The sequence below is a fragment of the Neofelis nebulosa genome, chromosome 13, assembly GCF_028018385.1.
Source record: "Neofelis nebulosa isolate mNeoNeb1 chromosome 13, mNeoNeb1.pri, whole genome shotgun sequence".
In the NCBI taxonomy this organism is placed as follows: Eukaryota; Metazoa; Chordata; class Mammalia; order Carnivora; family Felidae; genus Neofelis; species Neofelis nebulosa.
Genome location: NC_080794.1, coordinates 2,220,577 through 2,242,124, shown reverse-complemented (window position 1 = coordinate 2,242,124; position 21,548 = coordinate 2,220,577). Strand labels below are relative to the sequence as shown.

Sequence of the window (21,548 nt, the reverse complement as noted above, 5' to 3'; positions counted from 1 at the left end):
TCCTGTGCACGGTTACGAACCTGAGGTCTGAGATGTCTGTAGGGAATCTGGGGAGCGATGCCCAGGGAGCGGTTGGGTGTGTAACACGTTGTACACACGCATGCCGGTTGGATGTGTCCATCAGTATGTCGGCTGTACATGAAGTTCTGGGAGAGAGTTTTAAAACTAGGAGGCGGGGACAGAAATGTGAGTAAAATTTATTTATTTATTTCACTTTTGAGAGAGAGACAGAGCGCTAGCAGGGGAGGGGCAGAGAAAGAGAGGGAGACACGGAATCCGAAGCAGGCTCCAGGCTCCGAGCTGTCAGCCCAGAGCCCGACGCCCGGCTCGAACCCATGAACCACGAGATCGTGACCTGAGCTGAAGTCGGACACTTAACCGACTGAGCCACCCGGGTGCCCTGAGTAAAATAATATTTAGAGTGGGCAGAGGAGATGAAGCCTGTGTGTGAGCTGGACCACAGGAGAACTATCAGGAGAACCAAAGGAGAGGAGAAAAAGTCCAGGGATTCATGAAGGAAATTGGCATAAAAAGGCTGAACGTCGTAGAAGTACTTGAGGATTTTTCTCCTCATTTTGGCATCTTCGGGCCTGAGTTTGGTGCCTCTCCTACCAGGAAAAGCTGCAAGAGCTGACGGGCAATCCTGCCAAGACAGTTCTCTGCTTCTTCCATGCACCGGGTGCAAATAAGCACAGTTTCCAGACTGTTTTGCTACACTATTCTCACAGCTCTCTTACCGTTCTCTTGAATTCACTTGGAAGTTAGATGTTGTTTCTGATACAGTCCTTTCTAAAACGATTCTTAATTTTTTTTTTTTCTTTCAGGGGCCAGGTGATCAACATGAGATACCTGGAATATTTTGAGAAAATTCTTCATTTTATTAAAGATAGGATTCTTGTTTATCACGGGTAATCCTTCAATTTTCTTTTTCACGGTAATCGCTAGCTTTGGTAGAGTTTACAGCAGTTGTATCTGTGAAACTTGAAAACTAAGCCTATTGACAGACTAAACAAAGTCTATCAAATGTTGACACAGTGTTTGGAGTCGTAAAGCCTTTCGATAATGACTTACCAGCCTTCTTTTAACAGCTTTACAGAATCCATGAAATGTTTTAATCTTACGATACTGTGACTTTTCTCATCTCCTTCTCTGAAAAGCAGGACGTTTCTTTGAATTTCTTTATTAGGGGTTTCAGCCGTAATATTCATTCTCTCTCACCTGAAAGGCCATATAGTGAACCCACAGTGAACAGAACACGGGGAAGAAAGAATTCTGAATGGATAGTTATCACCAAGTAAATATAAAAGTGGCACAAAAACCTAGCAGGATATTTCCGTTTGAGCAACTGTAGAAAGGAAAAAAAAAAAAATCACTTCTGATTTCAAAATTGGTCTATGAGAATGAAGGCTTCATCACCAGATTATGACCAGAGACCCGTGCATGTATATACGACCACCGGCCAGCAATCTGTTGTTTCTCCGTTTCACCTTCTAGATGGGCTTCTATCTGTTTTCTTAATTGTCATCTGCGGCCCCAAATTCATTAGGATTAAACCATCCCCATATTTAGAAACTTTTGTTTGGGCCCACCATTTTGACTATGGAGCTACTCATAATTGAGGTTGATTCATTAAAGCTTAAGGTAATAGCAAGTAATAGGATTGTATATTATGTTTCTGTATTAATTTTACTTGCCATCTGCCTCTGTCTCTGTCTCTTTTTCTCTCTTCAAGAGCTAATAATCCTAAAGGATTGTTGGAAGTCAGAGAGGCTCTGGAAAAGGTGCACAAAGTAGAAGATCTCCTGCCAATTATGAAGGTAAGTTTATCATCAGAATCCTGGTAGGTGTTTTTAGGGAAAAAACACAACTAGAGCACTTTTTAAAGAAGAGCTCATAACCGTTTAATGCATGTGTATTAATAGTGTGCTAGAAGCACTTTAAAATTATAAGCATTCTGAGGGGCACCTATGCGGCTCAGTCGGGGGTGCGTCCCACTACGGCTCAGGTCGTGGTCTCACCGCTCGTAAGTTCAAGCCCCGCATCGGGCTCTGTGCTGACAGCTCAGAGCCTGGAGCCTGCTTCGGATTCTGTGTCTCCCTCTCTCTCTGCCCCTCTCCTCACGCTCTATCTCTTTCTCTCAAAAATAAATAAATGTTGGGGCGCCTGGGTGGCTCAGTCGGTTAAGCCTCCGACTTCAGCTCAGGTCACGATCTCACGGTCCGTGAATTCGAGCCCCACGTTGGGCTCTGGGCTGACAGCTCAGAGCCTGGAGCCTGCTTCCGATTCTGTGTCTCCCTCTGTCTCTGCCCCTCCCCCGTTCATGCTCTGTCTCTCTCTGTCTCAAAAATAAATAAACGTTAAAAAAAAAAATTAAAAATAAATAAATAAATAAATGTTAAAAAATAATAATAATAAAATTATAAGCATTCTGAAAACCCTAACGTAAACACCCTCTGAATAATAACCCAAATCACATAAAACACAGGCATCAGTCTCAAACATAAAAGCAAGGCTGTGAGGAAGCAGTTGATACAGGAAACAGAAGGCAACTTAAAAGTATATACCGTTGAATTCTGCTTCTGGTCACAGTGGAGTACTTGATAGTTGACCTCCTTTCCATACTATAACAGTTATAAAACTCCACAAAATACAAGGCACCTGTTTTCAGGGGTTGGCAATTACAAGACTGATTTTTGAGGAAAGGGAAACACTTTCTGTGAGCCCCGTGTTCACCCCAGCCTTCTACCTGGGATTATTTACTAAACCGCTGTGTATGTGGAGCCTAAACAGAGTTTGGCGGTCTTGCTGAGCTAAGGAGGCAGAGATTGGAGTTGGGGTCTGCCGAAGTGGCTGGAGTTTACAGGGCAGAGTACAGAAGAGGAGAGAGCTGCTCAAGGTGAGAAGTCCCCAGAGGTCAGCATGGGCGTTCCTTGTCACGCTTGGCTGAGAGCTGGGCTCTGCTCGCTCGGTGAGACCCAGAGGCCCTGCAGACAGTGGCTGCTATGGGCGTGAGAGCTGAACGGAGGTATGAGCGGTTTTACACCAGGGTGTGAGAGCCGAAGGGAGGTAGCCTCAGTTTTACACCACTGAGAGACATTGGAGTTGTGACCTTGCCAGAATGGAGGGATCCTGGGAGCACCCTGGGCATTTACTCACAACCCCAGAAAGGACACACTGTAGGTATAAGACCACCTAGAATGAGGTCCACATTCTAGGACAAAGGACAATTTCTTTTTCTTTTTCTTTTTTTATGTTCATTTCCTGAGAGAGAGAGAGAGAGTGTGAGCAGGGGAGGGGCAGAGAGAGAGGGAGATACAGAATCTGAAGCAGGCTCCAGGATCTGAGCTGTCAGCACAAACCCCTATGCAGAGCTCGAACCCACCAACTGCGAAATTATGACCAGAGCCAAGTTGGACGCTTAACCGACTGAGCCACCCAGGCGCCCCGAAGCACAATTTCTGAATAGATCACCCTAACGGAAAACCAAGCCTAAGAGGATTAAATGGATCTGCTAGTGATTGGATTGCCTGCCAAAACAAAACTCAACACCCTTTAAAGGAAGGAAACATAGTCTAGACTTCTTAATTATTAGACAAAGGAAGAAGCAGGAGAACGTGATCCATAACCAAAAACCAAAACCAGTTAACAGGAACAGACCCCAGGAGATCCAGAAGTTGCAATGAACTCTTTTAAAGTCTTTGTTTCATTAACATGTTCGAGGACTTAAAGGAAAACATGAGCACAGTGATGAAGAACCTGAGCAGGAGAATGGAAACTATAAAAAGAACCAAAAGAAAATTGGAGGACGCGAAAGTCAGTGGTGTCAGAGAAAACACTACTTTAGTTTTGCAAATGGCCCCAGGTTTGTGTGCCAGTCCTCAGCTTTCCTTGTCCAGAGGCTGTCTTCCAGGTCAGGATGCCTTATGAGGGTCAGTCGTCGTTCCTCAGAGGAGGCCAGAGATGGAACACACTACTCAATAATAATACGGAGAAAGGGTACTGCTAACACACAGCAGCGGGGGGAACTTTAGAAACATTATGTGGGGCAAAGGAAGTCGCATACAGAAGAGTATGATTCCATTTGTAAGAAGTTTGACTGATCTAGAGAGACAGCAGAACAGTGATGGCTTCTGAGGAGTGAGGTTTACCTGAAAGGGGTAGGAGAAAACTTTCCAGAATGATGAAACTACACTATATCTTGACTAGAATAGTAGATACATGGGTGTATATATTTGTCAAAATGCATCAAATTATACACAATACACATGAGGTTCATTGTATATAAACTTTACCTCAATGAAACATACATAAATTAACTTTCTGAGAGATTTGAGCCAGTATCATATGATAGGTAGATAGGTAGACAGACAGTAGCAATAAAAAGGAAATAGAATACTCATGATTAAAAAAAAAAAATCTCCGCTAGTTAAGACTAGTAGATTAAAGACAGATGAATATCAAATACATGTGAGCTGGAAAATCCAATCAGTAAATTCTCCCAGAATATAGTATACAAGGACAAAGAAATATAAAATATGAGAGACGATGAATGCGGAAGATGAAGAACGGACCTGATAGAGATCAGAAAGGAGAGAAGAAAGATAAAGAAACAGAGCGGTTAGTCAACAAAATAATAGAAGGAAAGCTTGTGGAGAGATGAAAAGATCAATGCAGGGCCTCCTAGATGTTCAGCATGATGCTCAATATTGACACCTAGACACATTCTGATAAAATTTGGGGACTTCAAGATTAAAGAGAGTTCCTCAAAAAAATTAGATGTAGAAGGGAGCCTGGGTAGCTCAGTCAGTTGAGAGTCTGATTCTTGATTTCGGCTCCAGTCATGATCTTTGTGCTGAATGTGGGGCCTGCTTAGAATTCCCTCTCTCTCTCTCTCTCTCTTCCTTTCTCCCTGCCCCTCCCTCTGACTCCTTTCTCAAAAATAAATAAATAAATAAAGGTAAAAAATTAGACATAGAATTATGATAAGATCCAAATACTCCCCTTCTAGGTGTATATTCAAAAGAATTGAAAGCAGGGACTTGGATATTTGTACACCCACGTTCATGGCAGTATTATTCACAGTAGCCAAGAGACAGAAGCAACCCAAGGGGCCATTAATGGATGAATGGATAAATAATATGTGGCATGGCCATACGATGGGGTATTATTCAGCCTGAAGAAGGAAGGGAATTCTAACACAGGCTACAGCACAGATGAAGCTTGAGGACATTAGGCAGAGTGAAATAAACCAGTCACAAAAGGACAAATACCCTACGATTCCACTTATATGAGGTGTCCAGAGGAGTCAAATTCATAGAGACAGAAAGTAGAAAGATGGTTGCCAGGGGTTGGGGGAGGGAGACAGAGCTTCTATTTGGGATGATGAAAAAAGTTCTGTGGAAGGTTAGTGGTGATGGTTGCAAACAATGTGAACTTTTCCTTTTACTGCTATTATTTTATTTAAATCCAAGTTAACATATAGTGTAATAATGATTTCAGGAATAGAATTGAGTTGTTCATCACTTACTTACATATAACACCCAGCGCTTATCACAAGTGCCCTCCTTAATGCCCATCACCCAGTTAGCCCATCCCCCCCCACCCAGCACCCCTCCAGCAACCCTCAGTTTGTTCTCTATATTTATTTATTTATTTATTTATTTATTTATTTATTTATTATTTTTTTTTAATTTATTTTTGGGACAGAGAGAGACAGAGCATGAACGGGGGAGGGGCAGAGAGAGAGGGAGACACAGAATCGGAAACAGGCTCCAGGCTCCGAGCCATCAGCCCAGAGCCTGACGCGGGGCTCGAACTCACGGATCGCGAGATCGTGACCTGGCTGAAGTCGGACGCTTAACCGACTGCGCCACCCAGGCGCCCTGTTCTCTATATTTAGAAGTCTCTCATGGTTTGTCTCCTTCTCTGTTTTTATATTATTTTTGTTTCCCTTCCCTCATGTTCATCTTAAATTCCCCTTATGGGTGAAGTCATATGGTATTTGTCTTTCTCTGACTAACTTATTTCACTTAGCATAACACACTCTAGTTCCATTCACATTGTTGCAAATGGAAGGATTCCATTCTTTTTGATCACCAAGTAATATTCCATTAGTAGTGCAATTGCTGGGTCCCAGGGTAGTTCTATTTTTAATTTTTTGAGGAGCCTCCATGCTGTTTTCCAGAGAGGCTGCACCAGTTTGCATTACCACCAGCAGTGCAAAAGGGTTCCTCCTTCTCTGCATCCTGGCCAATATCTGATGTTGCCTGAGTTGTGAATGTGAGCCATTCTGACAGGTGTGAGGTGCTATCTCGTTGTGGTCTTGATTTGTATTTCCCTGATGATGAGTGATGTTGAGCAGTTTTTTCATGTGTCTGTTAGCCATCTGGGTGTCTTCTTTGGAAAAGTGTCTATTCATGTCCTTTGCCCATTTCTTCACTGGATGATTTGTTTTTTCGGTGTTGAGTTTGGTAAGATCTTTAAGATTTTGGATACTAGCCCTTTATCTGATAGGTCATTTCCAAATATCTTCTCCTATTCCGTTGGTTGCCTTCTCCTACTCCTGTGGGTTTTGCTGATTGTTTCCTTCACTGTGCAGACACTTTTTATCTTGATGAGGTCTGAACGTTCTTAATGCCATTGATCTATACATTCACAAATGGTTAAAGTGGCAAATTTTATGTTACATATTTATTTTAACACACAAAGAGTAAAAAGAACATCTTCAAGCTTCCAGAAAAGAAAGAGAAAGAAAGAAAGAAAGAAAGAAAGAAAGAAAGAAAGAAAGAAAGAAAGAAAGAAAGAAAGAAAGAAAGAAAAACTAAGGAAGGAGAATTTCACTGATGCCCAACTTCCTTCCAGCAGCAGTAGTGGATTCTAGAAGACACCGAAGGGAAATTTATTTGAACCTACTCTACCAGCGTTCAAGTGTGAGGGTAAAATAAAAACTGTTTCAAACATACAGTTATTTAGGAATTTCACCAAGTGTAGATTTTCTTTGTCAAAATGATTGAAGGGCATATATACTCTCATCAAATAAGCCCAAGAGAGAAGAAAACACGAGATATAAGAAATCGTGGTGAACAAATAAACCAATGAAATGAATTGTTAACACCTGATGTTTAAAAATATGTATGTCTGGAATTAAAATACTGGATAATGTCAACATTAGAGGTTAGAGAAAGTAGAGAAAGGAAGTAAAACTGTTACTAAGGTATTTGTTTTTTCAGTGAGACAGTATAATCACTGACCCATGATATCGACAGAAAAATGCGTGTTTAAAATATCTATACTAAAAATTTAAAGGCAAACACTGAAACAACAGAGATGCAACGTATCATCGTCTAGACCTGTAGAAGGCAGGAAAACGGCATAAAGAAAACAATGTCAATTCAACTCAAAGCTTAGAAAAAGAGGGGGATAAAAAAGTAGGGTGGGCTAGGAAATGTAGGGAATGACAGTGACAAGTCAACGTGGTGTTATAATTGATCCCCTCAGTGAAAGACTGAGGATTTCAGATTGGTTTTTTAAAGTCCAGCTACATGCTGTTTGCAGGGAGAAAGGCGTACCAGGCAAATGCTAATGAAAAGAGAATGTGAGTGTAGCATGTCGCTATCAGAAATATTGCAATTCAAGATGAAGTACACTTATGGGGACAGAAATCATTGTTTAAAAGTATAATCTATTAAGAAGTTACAATTTTACAAACATTGCCTCTACCCCAGATTATAACTACTCAACAATTTGGCAACAGAAGGTGGATATTTTTTTTTCTTTTTTTTTTTTTTTTTTTTAAATTTTTTTTTCAACGTTTTTAATTTATTTTTGGGACAGAGAGAGACAGAGCATGAACGGGGGAGGGGCAGAGAGAGAGGGAGACACAGAATCGGAAACAGGCTCCAGGCTCCGAGCCATCAGCCCAGAGCCTGACGCGGGGCTCGAACTCACGGACCGCGAGATCGTGACCTGGCTCAAGTCGGACGCTTAACCGACTGCGCCACCCAGGCGCCCCTGGATATTTTTTTTTCAATTAATGGTTTGAACTTTAAAACGTGAATCAGTGTTCTCCTTGTAGCTATAGTAGAGAGGTTTGATGTACATCAGATGAAATTTAAGAAATTGACATGAAGAACCAGAACTTATCCATTTCTTTTGTTTTTTTTAAGTTTATTAGGTTATTTTGAGAGAGAGTGACAGCGTGCGTGGGGGAGGGGAAGAGAGAGAGGGAGAGAGAGAATCCCAAGCAGGCTCCGCACCGCCAGCGTGGAGCCCGATGCGGGGCTCGAACTCAGGAACCGTGAGATGGCCTGAGCCGGAACCAAGAGTCGGGTGCTCTACCAACTAAACCACCCAGGCGTCCCTCCATTTCTTTCTTAATTTTTAAAAAATGTTTATTTATTTTTGTGAGAGAGAGCATGATAGGGGAGGGGCAGTGAAGGAGGGGGACAGAGGATTCCAAGCAGGCTCCATCCTGACAGCACAGAGCCCGACACGGGGCTCAAACCCACCAACCATGATATCATGACCTGAGCTGAAGTTAGACGCTCAACCGACTGAGCCGCCCAGGTGCCCTCTGATCTTACCCATTTCTGAGGAATGAGAGCAGGAAGGATCAGGTCATGAACAAAGCAGCGAGCTAATACTCTGCACACCAGGGTCCACATTCACCTCTTCCACTGTCTAAGTCCCAGGCTCTTGTCTGCTAAGAGCACTGATTCTCTCCAGGCCTGTTTCAGGGGTTATTGCAAGGACCTGATGCACTGACGCAGTGGTTCCCAACCTTCTCAAAGCTACTGTAGTATTGGGGTGCCTGGGTGGCTCAATTGCTTAAGTGCCCGACTCTTCGATTTCATCTCAGGTCATGACCTCGCGGTTTGTGGGATCAAGCCCCACGTCAAGCTCTGTCCTCACTGAAGAGCTTGGAGCCTGCTTGGGATTCCCTCTCTCCCTCTCTCTCTCTCTCTCTCAGAATAAACTTAAAAAAAAAAAAATCTACTCTAGTATCAGACACCTTTTTCACTGCATTCAAATGAAATTCATAGAGAATATATCACACCTACGCAAAATAATTCTTTAAAAGGCCAACGTAGTGCCATAAAGGAGGTCTAAATGGTAAATCATTTGTAACAGAATAGCGTCTGTGTTAGGATGTTGGATTCAGACACGTCTTCACAGAAGCCAGAAAGAAGTAGCTGGTTGCTTACTACACCTGCGGAAAAAGGGGGGTGAACAGGGCAGCTACAAACGCAGCCCCACATCAGTGTGATTTGCTGACTCTGGTATCACGAGCTGCTGGTGACAGCGTTTTTTGAAATGGTAAACTTCCAAACAGTGCCTAATAATCCTGTTTCCCCAGTTGGATGTGCTATTCGCCTTCATGGAAAATTCAGCGTGGATTAAAACTATGTTAACAAATGTTTAGTGTCTAAGTGTGAAATGGAGTCTGGTTCTAGGCCCAAGTAACTATTAAAATATTATTTTAAATGTTTTTAATGTTTATTTTATTTTTGAGAGAGAGAGAGAGAGAGTGTGTGTGTATGTGTGTGTGTGTGCGCGTGCGAGTAGGGGAGGGGCAGAGGGAGACACAGAATCGGAAGCAGGCTCCAGGCCCTGAGCTGTCAGCACAGAGCCCAATGCAGGGCTTGAACTCACAGACCTGGAGATCATGACCTGAGCCGAAGACAGACGCTTAACGGACTGAGCCACCCAAGCGCCCCAGGAATTATTAAATTGTAAATAAGTTCGTCATCTACATGGCAGTCCAGTGGGGCATTGGCAGTCATGCATAACGCGTGACTGTTCCCTGACCCCCTCCCCCCGGGACATCTAGTGTTTTCAGCCCCACCTGCTAAGTGCCAGTGGTAGCCTCCCCGCCACCCCCACGCTGTAGCCACCAGACTCTCCCATAAATTCCCCAGATGCCCCCCAGAGGGCAGAACCGCTCCACTGAGGGCCTCTGGGACATCCTGTACAGAAAGAAAACTGGCGCATGTCTTCGTTTTTAATCTCCCTCTTGTTGGTACTTTAGGCTTTTAAACTTACTCTTTTGGGAAGAATACCAAAGCAGCCTAGGGGGATTTTAACTTTATATTCTCTTTGTTTAAAAAGAAAAGCATAGTGGACTCCAAGCCTGCAATTTACTCAGGGTGCCGCCAAGAGGCCGGGCGCCTGCCCGGTGTGAGGTCCCCGCCTGTCTGACCGTGGTCCGGAAGTGACCATTCCGTCGGGGCCCTGGACACCCAGCTTTCACCCGGGACTGTGGGCATATTGATATTTTTAAGGGCATGCATGGAAGCATATAAAACACCTTTGGTTCTCCAGTGCTTGGTGCGATGTGATGTCACGACAGCTTCCACTGAAATCTGCTTTCAGTGACAAACCAAGTTAAAGTACAATTGACCGTTGAACAACATGGGTTTGAACTGCGTGAGACCACTTATGTGGATTTTTTATCTCTAAAGGCGTCACAGTGCTGTAACTATCTTCCTTGGGATTTTCCTTTTTCTAGCTTACTTTATTGTAAGAATACAGGATCCATACAACGTACAAAATGTGTGTTAATCCAGCTTTTATGTTATCAGTCAGCTGCCCATCACGTTGTTCAGGGTCCACTGGCTACCTCAGCTTCCCTTGAGGCAGCTTATCAGCATATAATGTGGTCTGGAGGCCACTGCCACTCCCGGCTCAGTAACTCCTGCCGGGCCCTCCCCTCCCAGCTGGTTTCCTCCTCTGCAGGATTGAGACTATGCCAGAAAACATACCTGTCTTACCGGTATGTTGTAAGCATCAGATGAGAAAATAGCGTGTAGTAAGTGTTAACGCATTTCTTCCCCTAAAAGCCCTTTCTTGGGGCGCCTGGGTGGCTCAGTTGGTTAAGTGTCCGACTCTTGATTTTGGCTCAGGTCTTGATCTTGTGATCTGTGACATCGAGCCCCACGTCCGGCTCTGCACTGAGCGTGGAGTCTGCTTGGGATTCTCTCTCCCTCTCTCTCTCTGTCCTGCCCTGCTGAAGTACGCACACACACTGTCTCTCTTTCTCAAAATAAACTTTAGGGCACCTGGGTGTCTCAGTCGGTTAAGCGACTGACTTCGGCTCAGGTCATGATCTCACGGTTCGTGGGTTCGAGCCCAGGGTCGGGCTCTGTGCTGACCGCTCAGAGCCTGGGGCCTGTTTCGGATTCTGGGTCTCCCTCTCTCTCTCTGCCCCTCCCCCACTCACGCTCTGTCTCAAAAATAAATAAACATTAAAAAAAAATTTTTTTAAATAAATAAACTTTAAGAAAATAAAATAAAAGCCCTTTCTTCATGAAAGAGTTCCTGTTCCTGTTCCCAGTGCTGGCTCTGATCACCTGTGCCTCATGTCTGTTTGACCGAGGTCCTTCTCTGGACCATTAGTGACCACCTAATTAGTGACCACTAGGGGTCTGCCTAGTTTAGACAACCTTTCCCCTGGTAGTGGCTTATGTAAAGCACAGCGTCTTCTTATTTTATCCTTGGTTCCTTATCAGTTCGAACAAAAACAGCTGGCAAGACTAAATAATTGAACCTGGGGAGGATTTTTCCGGACTGGTGACAAAATCTATTAGCATTTTGGTTTTGCTAAAAATATTTTCCTCTGAAACTGCCTTCCTACTTGTCACCCCTGAAGGCCATTCTTGGCCCTGTGTCGTCCCTCTAACATACTTTTCTGTGGTCTGCAGAGCTGTGTGTGCACATGTGTGAAATTCTCGATTTGACAGATGGAATTCTGAGTACTTTTCGGGACAAATCAGACTGCCTCGAAGGAGCGCGAGCATGAGCACAAGGTGTTTTTCGAGTTTTGGGGGTATTAGGCACAACTGTCCTGCTAAGAATCCCAAGGTGCTGCCAGTTAAGATGATGAGAAACCCAAAGGCGCTCTCAGAAGTGAGCAGCACGCCCGCTGACTCGGGGAGCTATAAGCCTGGTGTGCTGAGCTTCTGTGCTGGCCTCTCGTGGGGGCCCCGGGGCAGTGCAACTTGACCCTGGGCTCTGTGTGGGGCCATAGGGACTGGCAGAGGGCCCTCGGTCACTGTAGAGGTAGGCGTGGTCATGGTCACTTGTGTCGGGAACTTCGGTGACCCTTCTGAAAAACATGGAAATCAGGGGTCGCCTGGGTGGCTGGTCGGTTAATCGTCCGATTCTCGGTTTCAGCTTAGGTCATGAGCCTTACAACCGGCTCCGCCCTGCTTGGGAATCTCCTTCTCTCTCTGCCCTTCCCCTGCTTGCGCTCTCTCTCTCTCTCTCTCTCTCTCTCTCTCTCAAATAAGTAAATAAATAAATAAACTTCAAAACATGGAAGTCAGAGTCAATGCTACAGAATAGCAGTTGGGGGTTTACAATGAGTTATACGCTAGTAATGTGAATTTGTTTTCCCCGAAAGCAGTTTAATACTAAAACGAAGGATGGGTTCACTGTGAACACGAAAGTTCCCAGCCTCAAAGATCAAGGCAAGGAATACGATGGATTCACAATCACGATTACGGGGGACAAGTACGTATGCTTCCTAAGCATGGGCGTGAAGGCGGGCTGGTGTGAGGAAGTGCGCATGCACCTGATTATTGCCACGGGAGGTTAGACCTACCAGACTTTTGCTTTATCCTGAAATGAAAATTGTCAAGGTCCAGCGTGCAGCTATAGCCAGTTATGTTTTTAACGTGACTTTTAGAGTATTACGCCAGCAGACATTCGACTGTGCTGCTATCTAACAACTTTCTAGATATTAAGTATAATGTCTAATGTGCTTTGTGGAAAGCATTCTTCTGGGTTCTTAAAGTTCCTTGTGGGCAACACTCTTAATGACAAAACGAAAAAAGATGACAGATCGGCAGATAGAAAGCCATTGTAAGATTTTTTTGGATATAGGTTTTAATATGTTATGAGATTAGTGCAGCCTTATTATGGAAAATTTAGAGGGGCGCCTGGGTGGCTCAGTCGGTTAAGCCTCCGACTTCAGCTCAGGTCATGATCTCGCCGTTCGTGAGTTCAAGCCCCGCGTCGGGCTCTGTGCTGACAGCTCAGAGCCTGGAGCCTGTTTCCGATTCTGTGTCTCCCTCTCTCTCTCTGACCCTCCCCCGTTCATGCTCTGTCTCTCTCTGTCTCAAAAATAAATAAACGTTAAAAAAAAATTTTAGAATGCACAGATAGGCAAAGATAAAAAAGAAAATCATTAGGTTGTTTTCCTTAAAAACTGAGGTTGTACTCCACATTGTTTTATAACCTGTTTCTTTTCTACCCTTACCATTACCTGATCATGAACATTTTCTCATACTCTTATAAGCATTTGTAATGATTACAGAGTATTTCATTTGATGGATATTTTTGAGTTTCTCTTACTACTTTTCTGTTACTGACCATTTAGAGTGTTTCTCATTTTCACTTTATAAAATATAGCACTGCAGTGACCGTTTTCATTAACCAGTCTTACTTATATCTGAACTCCAAGCTTCACCTAGGAGCCTCCATATCCCTTGAATTTTGGGTGTACCCCCCCCCCAACCCATGTGCCACCCTCCCCCACAGCACAAGTAGATTCAAAACTGGTGTCTCCGTCCCCGTCTCCTGGTGGCTCCCCACTGCAGACCCTCCACTGCCTGTGGATACTGAGACCACCTCCCCTGCCAGACACGAAAGACCTTTTGTGATGCAGCCTCGAGCAACATTTCCTGCTTGAACTTGGCCTGCTGATTCAGCTGGGCTGCTTGTTCCCTGCGGTCACCTCCCACCCCCTGCTTCTGAGCCTCTCTCACTCCCGTCCTGATTTTCAAATTCAGGCCCCTTCCTCCATGAAGCATTTCCTGTTTTCGTCCATGTCTTTCCAAATTAGACCTAATCTCCCTCTTTTGAACCCTGAGGAACTAGGTGATGCATATGGTCTTATAATAATTGATGGCCTCAGGGCTCTGTCCCTTTCCCAGTAAATGCAACAGCTGTGCTGTGTTCTTCTTTACAAGATCTAAGAACTGTTTAGTTATATGATAAACGCCTGTTGCCTCAACTTTCTATCCTCCGTAGTACCTGGCGTGTAGCCAGGTGTGCAGCAAAAGCTTGAAAAGACATCTTGGAGTCCTTGAACTTCTTCTGCGCACAGTGCTGGCTCCCGATCTTCAGTCATAATAGGGTGGCTGTCTGAGAAAATATTTACTATGCCCTCATTTTTACGATGTGTAGTTTCCTTCTATATTAGCTTAAGCTCCTATAGGTACACGTGGTTAGACTGAACAGAATATTGTATTTTGTGAAAAAATTGCATGCTTAGGGAACACGCCTTAATCTGGCTGTAGTTAGGTGGGATACACTCTCACACGTCTTGTGCCACATCGACCTACTGGTTCCTTCCTTTTTTTTTTTTTTTTTTTTTTTTTGCTTTCTGTGTTTGGCTCTTTGAATTGTATGATACGTGCCTCTGACACACATTGTTGTATTTTTAGGGTTGGCAACATACTGTTTTCTGTGGAAACACAAACCACAGAAGAAAGAACACAATTATATCATGCCGAAATAGATGCACTTTATAAAGATCTAACAGCAAAAGGAAAAGTACTGATCCTTTCATCAGAATTTGGGGTAGGTTTTTTGGTTTTTTGGTTTTTTCCATTTTATCCATGCTTCCTAGGATTCTTTTGTAACCTTTTTAAAGCCTCTACCCTTTCGCTGGTATTGTGCGTGCACCTTATGCTTGAGATCGGTTTTCATTGATGACCTATAAATACTTCTTTTTAATATTCTTATGGAAACAATTACTGTATTTAGTAATGATAGTGACTGAGGAAGGGCAATGATACATTTATATAGTTGCTATAAGTCTGGGCTTTCTCAAGATTGAAGTGAACAAGTCGGTCCAGAGTGACAGCAGCCCATGCTGCACTCAGTGGGCCTTTCCTGGTCTGTGACCTCTTCCCTCCGGGTCCCACCCCAACTCGAGGGGTCTCCTTGGAGGCAGGATCTGGCCTGCCCCCTTGTTGATAGCAGCTACCGCTGTGCTGAGAGTATCCGCATTCTGGAGTGGATATCCGTGGTCCTTGGGAAGTCCGTTCATTTCTCGTGCATTCAATCAGTTCATGCCTACAATTAAGCATTCAGGTTTTTACGTAATTAAGTGTATTTATCACGTAAATCTCGGCGCAGAGGGTGTGCCTATCAGAATCTTGGGAAACCATCCTCAGCATTAATAAGCGCTTTGTTTTGTTTAAATCTTAATATATATTTTGACGTGTCAAGTAACATTAAAGGAGGCTGAGATTTTTATGTTTATCAGAGAAGGTTTCAGTTTTAACAACAGCTCAGAAAATATTGCTCGAAACCAAACTGTATGCATACCCTTTCATTAGGAAGAAGTGGTAGCGGGTGCCTGGGTGGCTCAGTCGGTTAAGCGCCCGGCTCTTGGTCTGGCTCAGGTCACGATCTCGCGGTTCATGAATTCAAGCCCCACGTCGGGCTCTGCACTGACTGCGGGGAGCCTGCTTGGGATTCTCTCTCCCTTTCTTTCTGCCCTTCCCCTGCGCACACACACACACACACACGCTCTCTCTCAAAATAAATAAATAAACTTAAAAGCATTTTTTTTTAATAAAAGGAAAAAATGGCAGCAAAGAGTATGAAGTATTCAAGAATGGGAACGTAGGTTCCTGTAGGAGAGGCATGAAATAACCCTTTCCTTGATGTAAACGATTCTTATGTCTTGTCACCTCGTAAGAAACTAGTGTATAATCTAGTATTTAAATTCATGAGCATGTGTCTTTTTTTTTTTTTACCCCCTAGGAAGCTGATGCTGTTTGCAACTTAATCTTATCCTTGGTTTACTACTTTTATAATTTAATGCCACTCTCTCGAGGATCCAGGTGAGTGATACCCTATAATTTAAAACTGTTTTTAAATAAAAGTTTTTACATTGAAAAAACATACTCTTTTTTGCTTGTACTACATACCCCCAGGCAATGGCAAGAAACTCCCTTTTGTCTTTTCCAAAATCCACCCAGATATTATGTCCTCAATCTACCATATCATTTAAAGAATTATGAAAGATTGTTCGAAGATAGTGTGCTTAAGTTTTACAGGTTAGGGGGGCATCTGGGGGGTTCGGTCAGTTGACTGTCCAACTCTTAATTTTGGCTCAGGTCATGATCTCACAGTTCATGAGATTGAACCATGCCTTGGGCTCCGTGCTGACAGGGCGGAACCCTGCTTGGGATTGTCTCTCTCCCCCTCTCTTTCTGCCCCTCCCCTGCTCCTTCTCGCTCTCTGTCTCTCTCTCAAAATAAACACACCTGAAAGAAATCTTAAAAAAAAAAAAGTTTTACAGGTCAGGGATTCATTCATTCAACACAAGTATATTGAAGGCCTACTATGTGCATGCGTTGTACTCACTGTATTTTAACTTCTCGTATTGGCCCAGACTGTTACCCTTCCTTCTTCTCCCCTTCCTCCCAGTTTTTGCCCATCAGTTTTATACTTTTTGATTACCAACCATTCCATACTACTTTTATTATTGTGAACAAATTCTCACTACTTATGAATCCATCAGGAGCCTTTCAGGTGTCATTAAGACGGAGGGGTGAGTCTGCAGAGTTTTCTGTTTATTCTCTGAGCCGTAGATCAGGGAAGGGGCATGTGCTGTTGCTGGCACAGACTTGAATTCACGATATTTTGGCCAAAATAATATACTTGAATGTCCTTAGCTTCAATACTTTAAAAGTAAAGCTCTCCTAAACATGGAAGTAAGTTTTGCTGTGAGAAGGCATGGAGACAAACCAAGAGCGTAAATATTGTGACCTCAGCCTAACTGTTATTAGGGTGCGCACTGAACGTGTGATGTGAGCACGCCCCTGCCCACCCCCTTTTATCAACCACCTAAGCAGGCTCCGCGAGGATAGCCAGCATTTTCCGTTTTGTCCTCACAGCAGCTCTGCTGGCTCGTGGTGACACAGGAGGGGGGTGACCTACAACTATAATCACCTGCACTTCTCCCCCCCCCCCCCCCCCCCCCCCCCCCCGAGCCTACATGTATTCAGTCCCTAATCCGGTTGGGTCTGTCCTCTCTACTGCTCGCAGCTACTGCCACAGTTCAAACCCTCGTCACCCATACCTTTCTGGCTAGTCTCCCTTCTTCCAGGCTTTCCTCCTTCCCCTCTCTGCCCCAGTTCTTTTGTTTGTTTGTTTGGTTGGTTTTAATTCCAGTACAGGTAACCTACAATGTTACCCTGGTTTCAGGTGAACAACACAGTGATTCAGCCTCTCTGCCCCCGTTCTTTGTACCTAGCGGCTCAGGTGCAAACTCGGGGTCGTCACGCATAGTGCCCGTCCCATCTGATCCTAGCTTGCCTTGGCCTCCTCACCGCCCTCCTTCCTCTGCCCTTTTACTGCCCTGCGGAGCTTCTCAAGGGTCTTCCCGTTGCCCTGTCCTGCACGGCTGCCCGCCATGCCTCACCCCTTCGTGTCCACGTGTGCTCTCCCTCTGCGCCAGCTACTTCCCTTCCTTCTTCTCTGCCCCCTTTGCTCCACCCCAGCCCTGAAGGTGTAGCCTGCATGCATGCCCTTGGCCTCCGTGGGGTCGTCCCCTTGGGTGACCCCCAGGCTTCGCTCACTGCACACGGGAGGCTTTGTCTGCAGCTCTCTTGCTGTCTGCCTCCCGGGTCTGGCTGCTTGCTCTCAGAGGCCAGAGCCTCATGCTGGTTATCTTTGCCCAGGGTGCCCTGCACAGGGGCACACATAGTCGGTGTGTACTAAATGTCAGAAGCAAGAGAGAGTCTGTTACATGCCAGGAAGGAAATTTACATGACGCGTCAATTTTCCAAGCAGGCTGTTAGCGCAATCTGAGAAGGTGTTCTGCTTTTCTTCTTTGTGGGCCAAAGGTTTTAATGCTTAAACAATACGATTAATATGTTTATATTACAAAGTGTATTGTATATATGCATTTTAAAAGCCACACTGGGTGCAGTTGCTGGAAATAGAAGCAGACACATTTTCTAATTCATTACTTTATAAGAATAGAAAAGCCAGGTGGGAAGAAAACTGCTAAATAAAAGAAACACTTTTTCCTCAGAAAAAGAATATTCTGGGGGCGCCTGGGTGGCTCAGTTGGTTGAGCGTCCAACCCTTGATTTCAGCTCAGGTCATGATCTCACGGTTCCTGGGTTCAAGCCCAGCATCAGGTTCTGCGCTGACAGAACGGAGCCTGCTTGGGATTCTCTGTCTCCCTCTCTCTGCCCCTCTCCTTCTTGTTCTCTCTCTCTCTCTCCTTCAAAAATGAATAAACATTGAGAAAAAAAAAAAGAAGAATGTCCCGAGTCACATTTACCCTTAAAATAGCGAATCTGTAAATATTTTTATTGGAGTAAATTAGTAAATATTTTTAAGACAAACTATTTTGAAGTTTAATTTCTAGAGAATTCTTAAAAGAGATAAAATGCCGTCTTCCATGGTGGAAAATCCATAATGAGGTTTCACACAGTACCTGTCCGTGGACTGGGACTGACTGGTCGTTGTTCTTTGTTTAAACAGTGTGATAGCTTACTCCGTGATCGTGGGAGCATTGATGGCAAGTGGAAAGGAAGTAACAGGAAAAATTCCCAAAGGGAAGGTACATTGACCCTGGAAGGGCGGATGGCGGGCTGAGCGCTGAAATTCCAGTCCTTGGGTTTTTGCGGTGCGGTCCAGAAGTTAAACAGATCTCCGAGGGAGCCTTTCTTCTCCCCCACACTAATGCCATCCCTCAACTTCCTTCTTTTTCAGTTAGTCGACTTTGAAGCTATGACAGCCCCGGGTTCAGAAGCCTTTAGCAAAATAGCCAAAAGCTGGATGAACCTGAAAAGGTAACTGTTTGGTGGGGGGTCAACAAAAAGACGTTTCCTCCGAAGTAGGGAGGGGACTTCCTGCTCCTTTTGGGGCTGTGCGAGACTGGGGCTGTGCTCCCTTCGCGAGTTCTCACTCTGCCTGTGATGGAATCCACGTTGCCAGGGGGCGTGTAAGACCCCCTGAAAAGGGGGAGTCCACAGATGAAAAACAAATAACGAATAAAAGGCAAGGGCACTGGTGTGGGAGAGAAAAGTTACAAACGTCTTCCTTATATATAATCAGGGATTTGTCTCTCTTGGCTAATTTTTACCCTTTATCCCAAACTGCTAGGGTTCAGGAGGGAATTGGAGGAGGGTGAGCTGGACCCATTTCAGACTTACTCTGAGTGGGTGCACTTTGCCCATTCAGCCGCATTTTTACTGCACTGTAGACTTTGAGAAGGTGGCACTACATTGTAACGTAGGCAAGGAATACACGTGAGTGGTTAGTAAATACTAGTAAATGCTAACCGGACATCATCCCCAGCGGCTACCAGGAGAAGTCCAGCACCCTCCTGCCCTTTCCCGATTCTTGTTTCCAGGAAATTTGGGACGAAATTAACCTCGTAGGTGCTTTAATAGTTCATGAACAACAAGCAAATCTCACTGTTTGACCCCATTTATTCTTGCTCCTTCCCCGTGTGTTTTACGTCACCTCCAACTTTGCCTGTCCCATCTATTAGACATAACAGCTGCTCTAAAAATTGCTGGGTGATTTGCGCTCTGTTTCAGACAGAGAAATCCATGTCTGTAGTGCACTCTTGTTCGATTTGTAAGTATTCTATTAGCTTTGTAACGATCGCTGCTAACGGTCACCCTTCGTTCCAGTATATTCTCGTTTCAGGATTGCTCTTCTCACATGTTTTAGTAAGAGGACCAGAAGGTCAACGATATGGCTTCTGTTAACACGGTTTCATAGTGTTAACCCTTCAACAAGTCTTTAAGGAATGAATAAAAAACTACCTCCCACTGAGCAGGTGCCCTTTCACCCCACCCTTTGGCATCCATTGTCTCCTCCTTTGCTCAGGGTGACTCTGTGAGTTAAGGAGACTGTCCCCGTTGCTACTGATAAGAGTAGGGGCTGGAGAAAGTCCCCTTGCCAATAAGGAGCGAGGTGGGCCTGGGCCCCGTGTCTCTGATTCAAGTCTAGCATGCGCCCCGACGGGACGTGTGTGTGTCACAGTCACGTGTACATCAGAGTTTAATTTTCCTTCCCGAAGACTCTGGTTAACACTCTGCAAGCAGCTCGTTGTGGGAGCCGACAGGTATCCCAGCCCACCGCAGTAGAGGCATCCGTTCTGTTCACAGCGCCTCTGACGTTACACACACGGGGTTGTTGGAAAGAGAGTAATGTCATAGGAATAAATATAAGCTTTGCCACTTTTGGTAAATCTGTGTTAATTTTTCTCTTCCTTCTTTGTGTTTCTCTTTTGTAGTATTTCACCTTCTTATAAGAGTCTCCCGTCCGTGTCAGAGACGTTCCCAACGTTAAGATCAATGATCGAGGTGCTAAACACTGACTCCTCTCCACGTTGTCTTAAGAAACTCTAGTCACGCTGTGGTATTTATACAAGTAAAGGGCCGGACCTCTTGCTTCCTAAGTTATTTTTTAAAACATGGCATTCTAAAGAAACTAGGTCCTTTATTACTTTTGATACCAATTTTTGATAGGAATTGAATACTTGAAATCATTTTCTTTACTTTTGTGAACCATAACAAAAATCACGGAAGAGGGTTTTGGGGGGAAGAGAGCTGGCTCCGTGTCGGGGCAGGAAAGCGTGTCTAGAGGTCACCAGCCTCGTCGGCTTCCACCCACAATGTCATACGGCTCCTTCCTTACGGCCGAGAAGTTCGCTTGAAAAGCCAAACATCGGTCATTAAAAGGAACAAAACCAGCCACAGCACAGGAGTGTTTCCATTCCTTTAGAGATCTGGGTATTTTTCAAAGACCTCCTTTATGTGCACATCGTGGTAGGCCATCTTGTTTCCCCTCACGTGACCTTCACGCGTGCGACCCCCGTTTTATTCGAACGATAGGACACTCGCGGGCCACCACCGTGCCCCACAGCGCTCACAGCCAGGGACGTCTATTGTGACTGATGCAGACTGTATTTGCCAGTGACCCAAACACTGGATTATGGAACCATGTTTTGTTTCGGTTTTTTTTTTTTTTTTTTTCTCTGTGTTGGAAAAAATAAACGAGGGGTGGTTTCTATAACTCACCGGTTTTTGACACTGGATTACGTATGTTTTTATTCTGCGAACTAGTGTCACTTACAGGTGTAAAAACGTTCGGGAAGTGAATGATGCCCCCCCTCCCCCCCCCAACCGAGGCAGGGTGAATGACAGTAAAATGGGTTCATTAAATTGTTGCCATTTCCAGATCAGAAACTGTTCGCTGCTCCCTGCTATTTACTCCTTGTCTTGAAATCTCACGTAAGGGGTAGCACGCCAGGACATCGTGCTTGACTTTAGTGACGCTGGACGTGAGCCGTTATGTGCCCGGCTCGGTAGAACCCAGCTTTTGATCAAGGTGACCTGTCCTTCGGCCGCACGCTGTCCGCGCGTTGACACGGCTTCACAGCAGCCACTGAGTGTGGCTCCCGTTCGTGTCTCATCTGGTGGCCACCAGAAGGGGAGGGAATAAGGGTCTACGTTGTCAGGCACACCCCATCTTGTGAACAGATTTCGCCTCCACAG

The 21,548-nt window shown here is 44.7% G+C and overlaps 1 protein-coding gene across 7 annotated transcripts in view; it reads left to right on the top strand.

Annotated features, from left to right (window-relative positions):
- TTC13 (tetratricopeptide repeat domain 13) overlaps positions 1 to 20,749 on the top strand; it is an 83,436-nt gene extending 62,687 nt beyond the window's left edge. For 4 of the 7 annotated variants that reach the window (XM_058696125.1, XM_058696123.1, XM_058696121.1 and 1 more), the window contains 8 exons: positions 825 to 908; positions 1,733 to 1,817; positions 12,401 to 12,510; positions 14,448 to 14,583; positions 15,778 to 15,857; positions 18,517 to 18,595; positions 18,748 to 18,827; positions 20,285 to 20,749. In XM_058696125.1, the coding sequence (XP_058552108.1) occupies positions 825 to 908; positions 1,733 to 1,817; positions 12,401 to 12,510; positions 14,448 to 14,583; positions 15,778 to 15,857; positions 18,517 to 18,595; positions 18,748 to 18,827; positions 20,285 to 20,399 (769 nt within the window). In that variant the 3' untranslated portion in view covers positions 20,400 to 20,749. The remainder of the gene's footprint in view (positions 1 to 824; positions 909 to 1,732; positions 1,818 to 12,400; positions 12,511 to 14,447; positions 14,584 to 15,777; positions 15,858 to 18,516; positions 18,596 to 18,747; positions 18,828 to 20,284) is intronic. The other 3 variants (XM_058696126.1, XM_058696124.1, XM_058696122.1) reach the window with 1 other exon arrangement.
- The last annotated feature ends 799 nt before the right edge of the window (positions 20,750 to 21,548 follow it).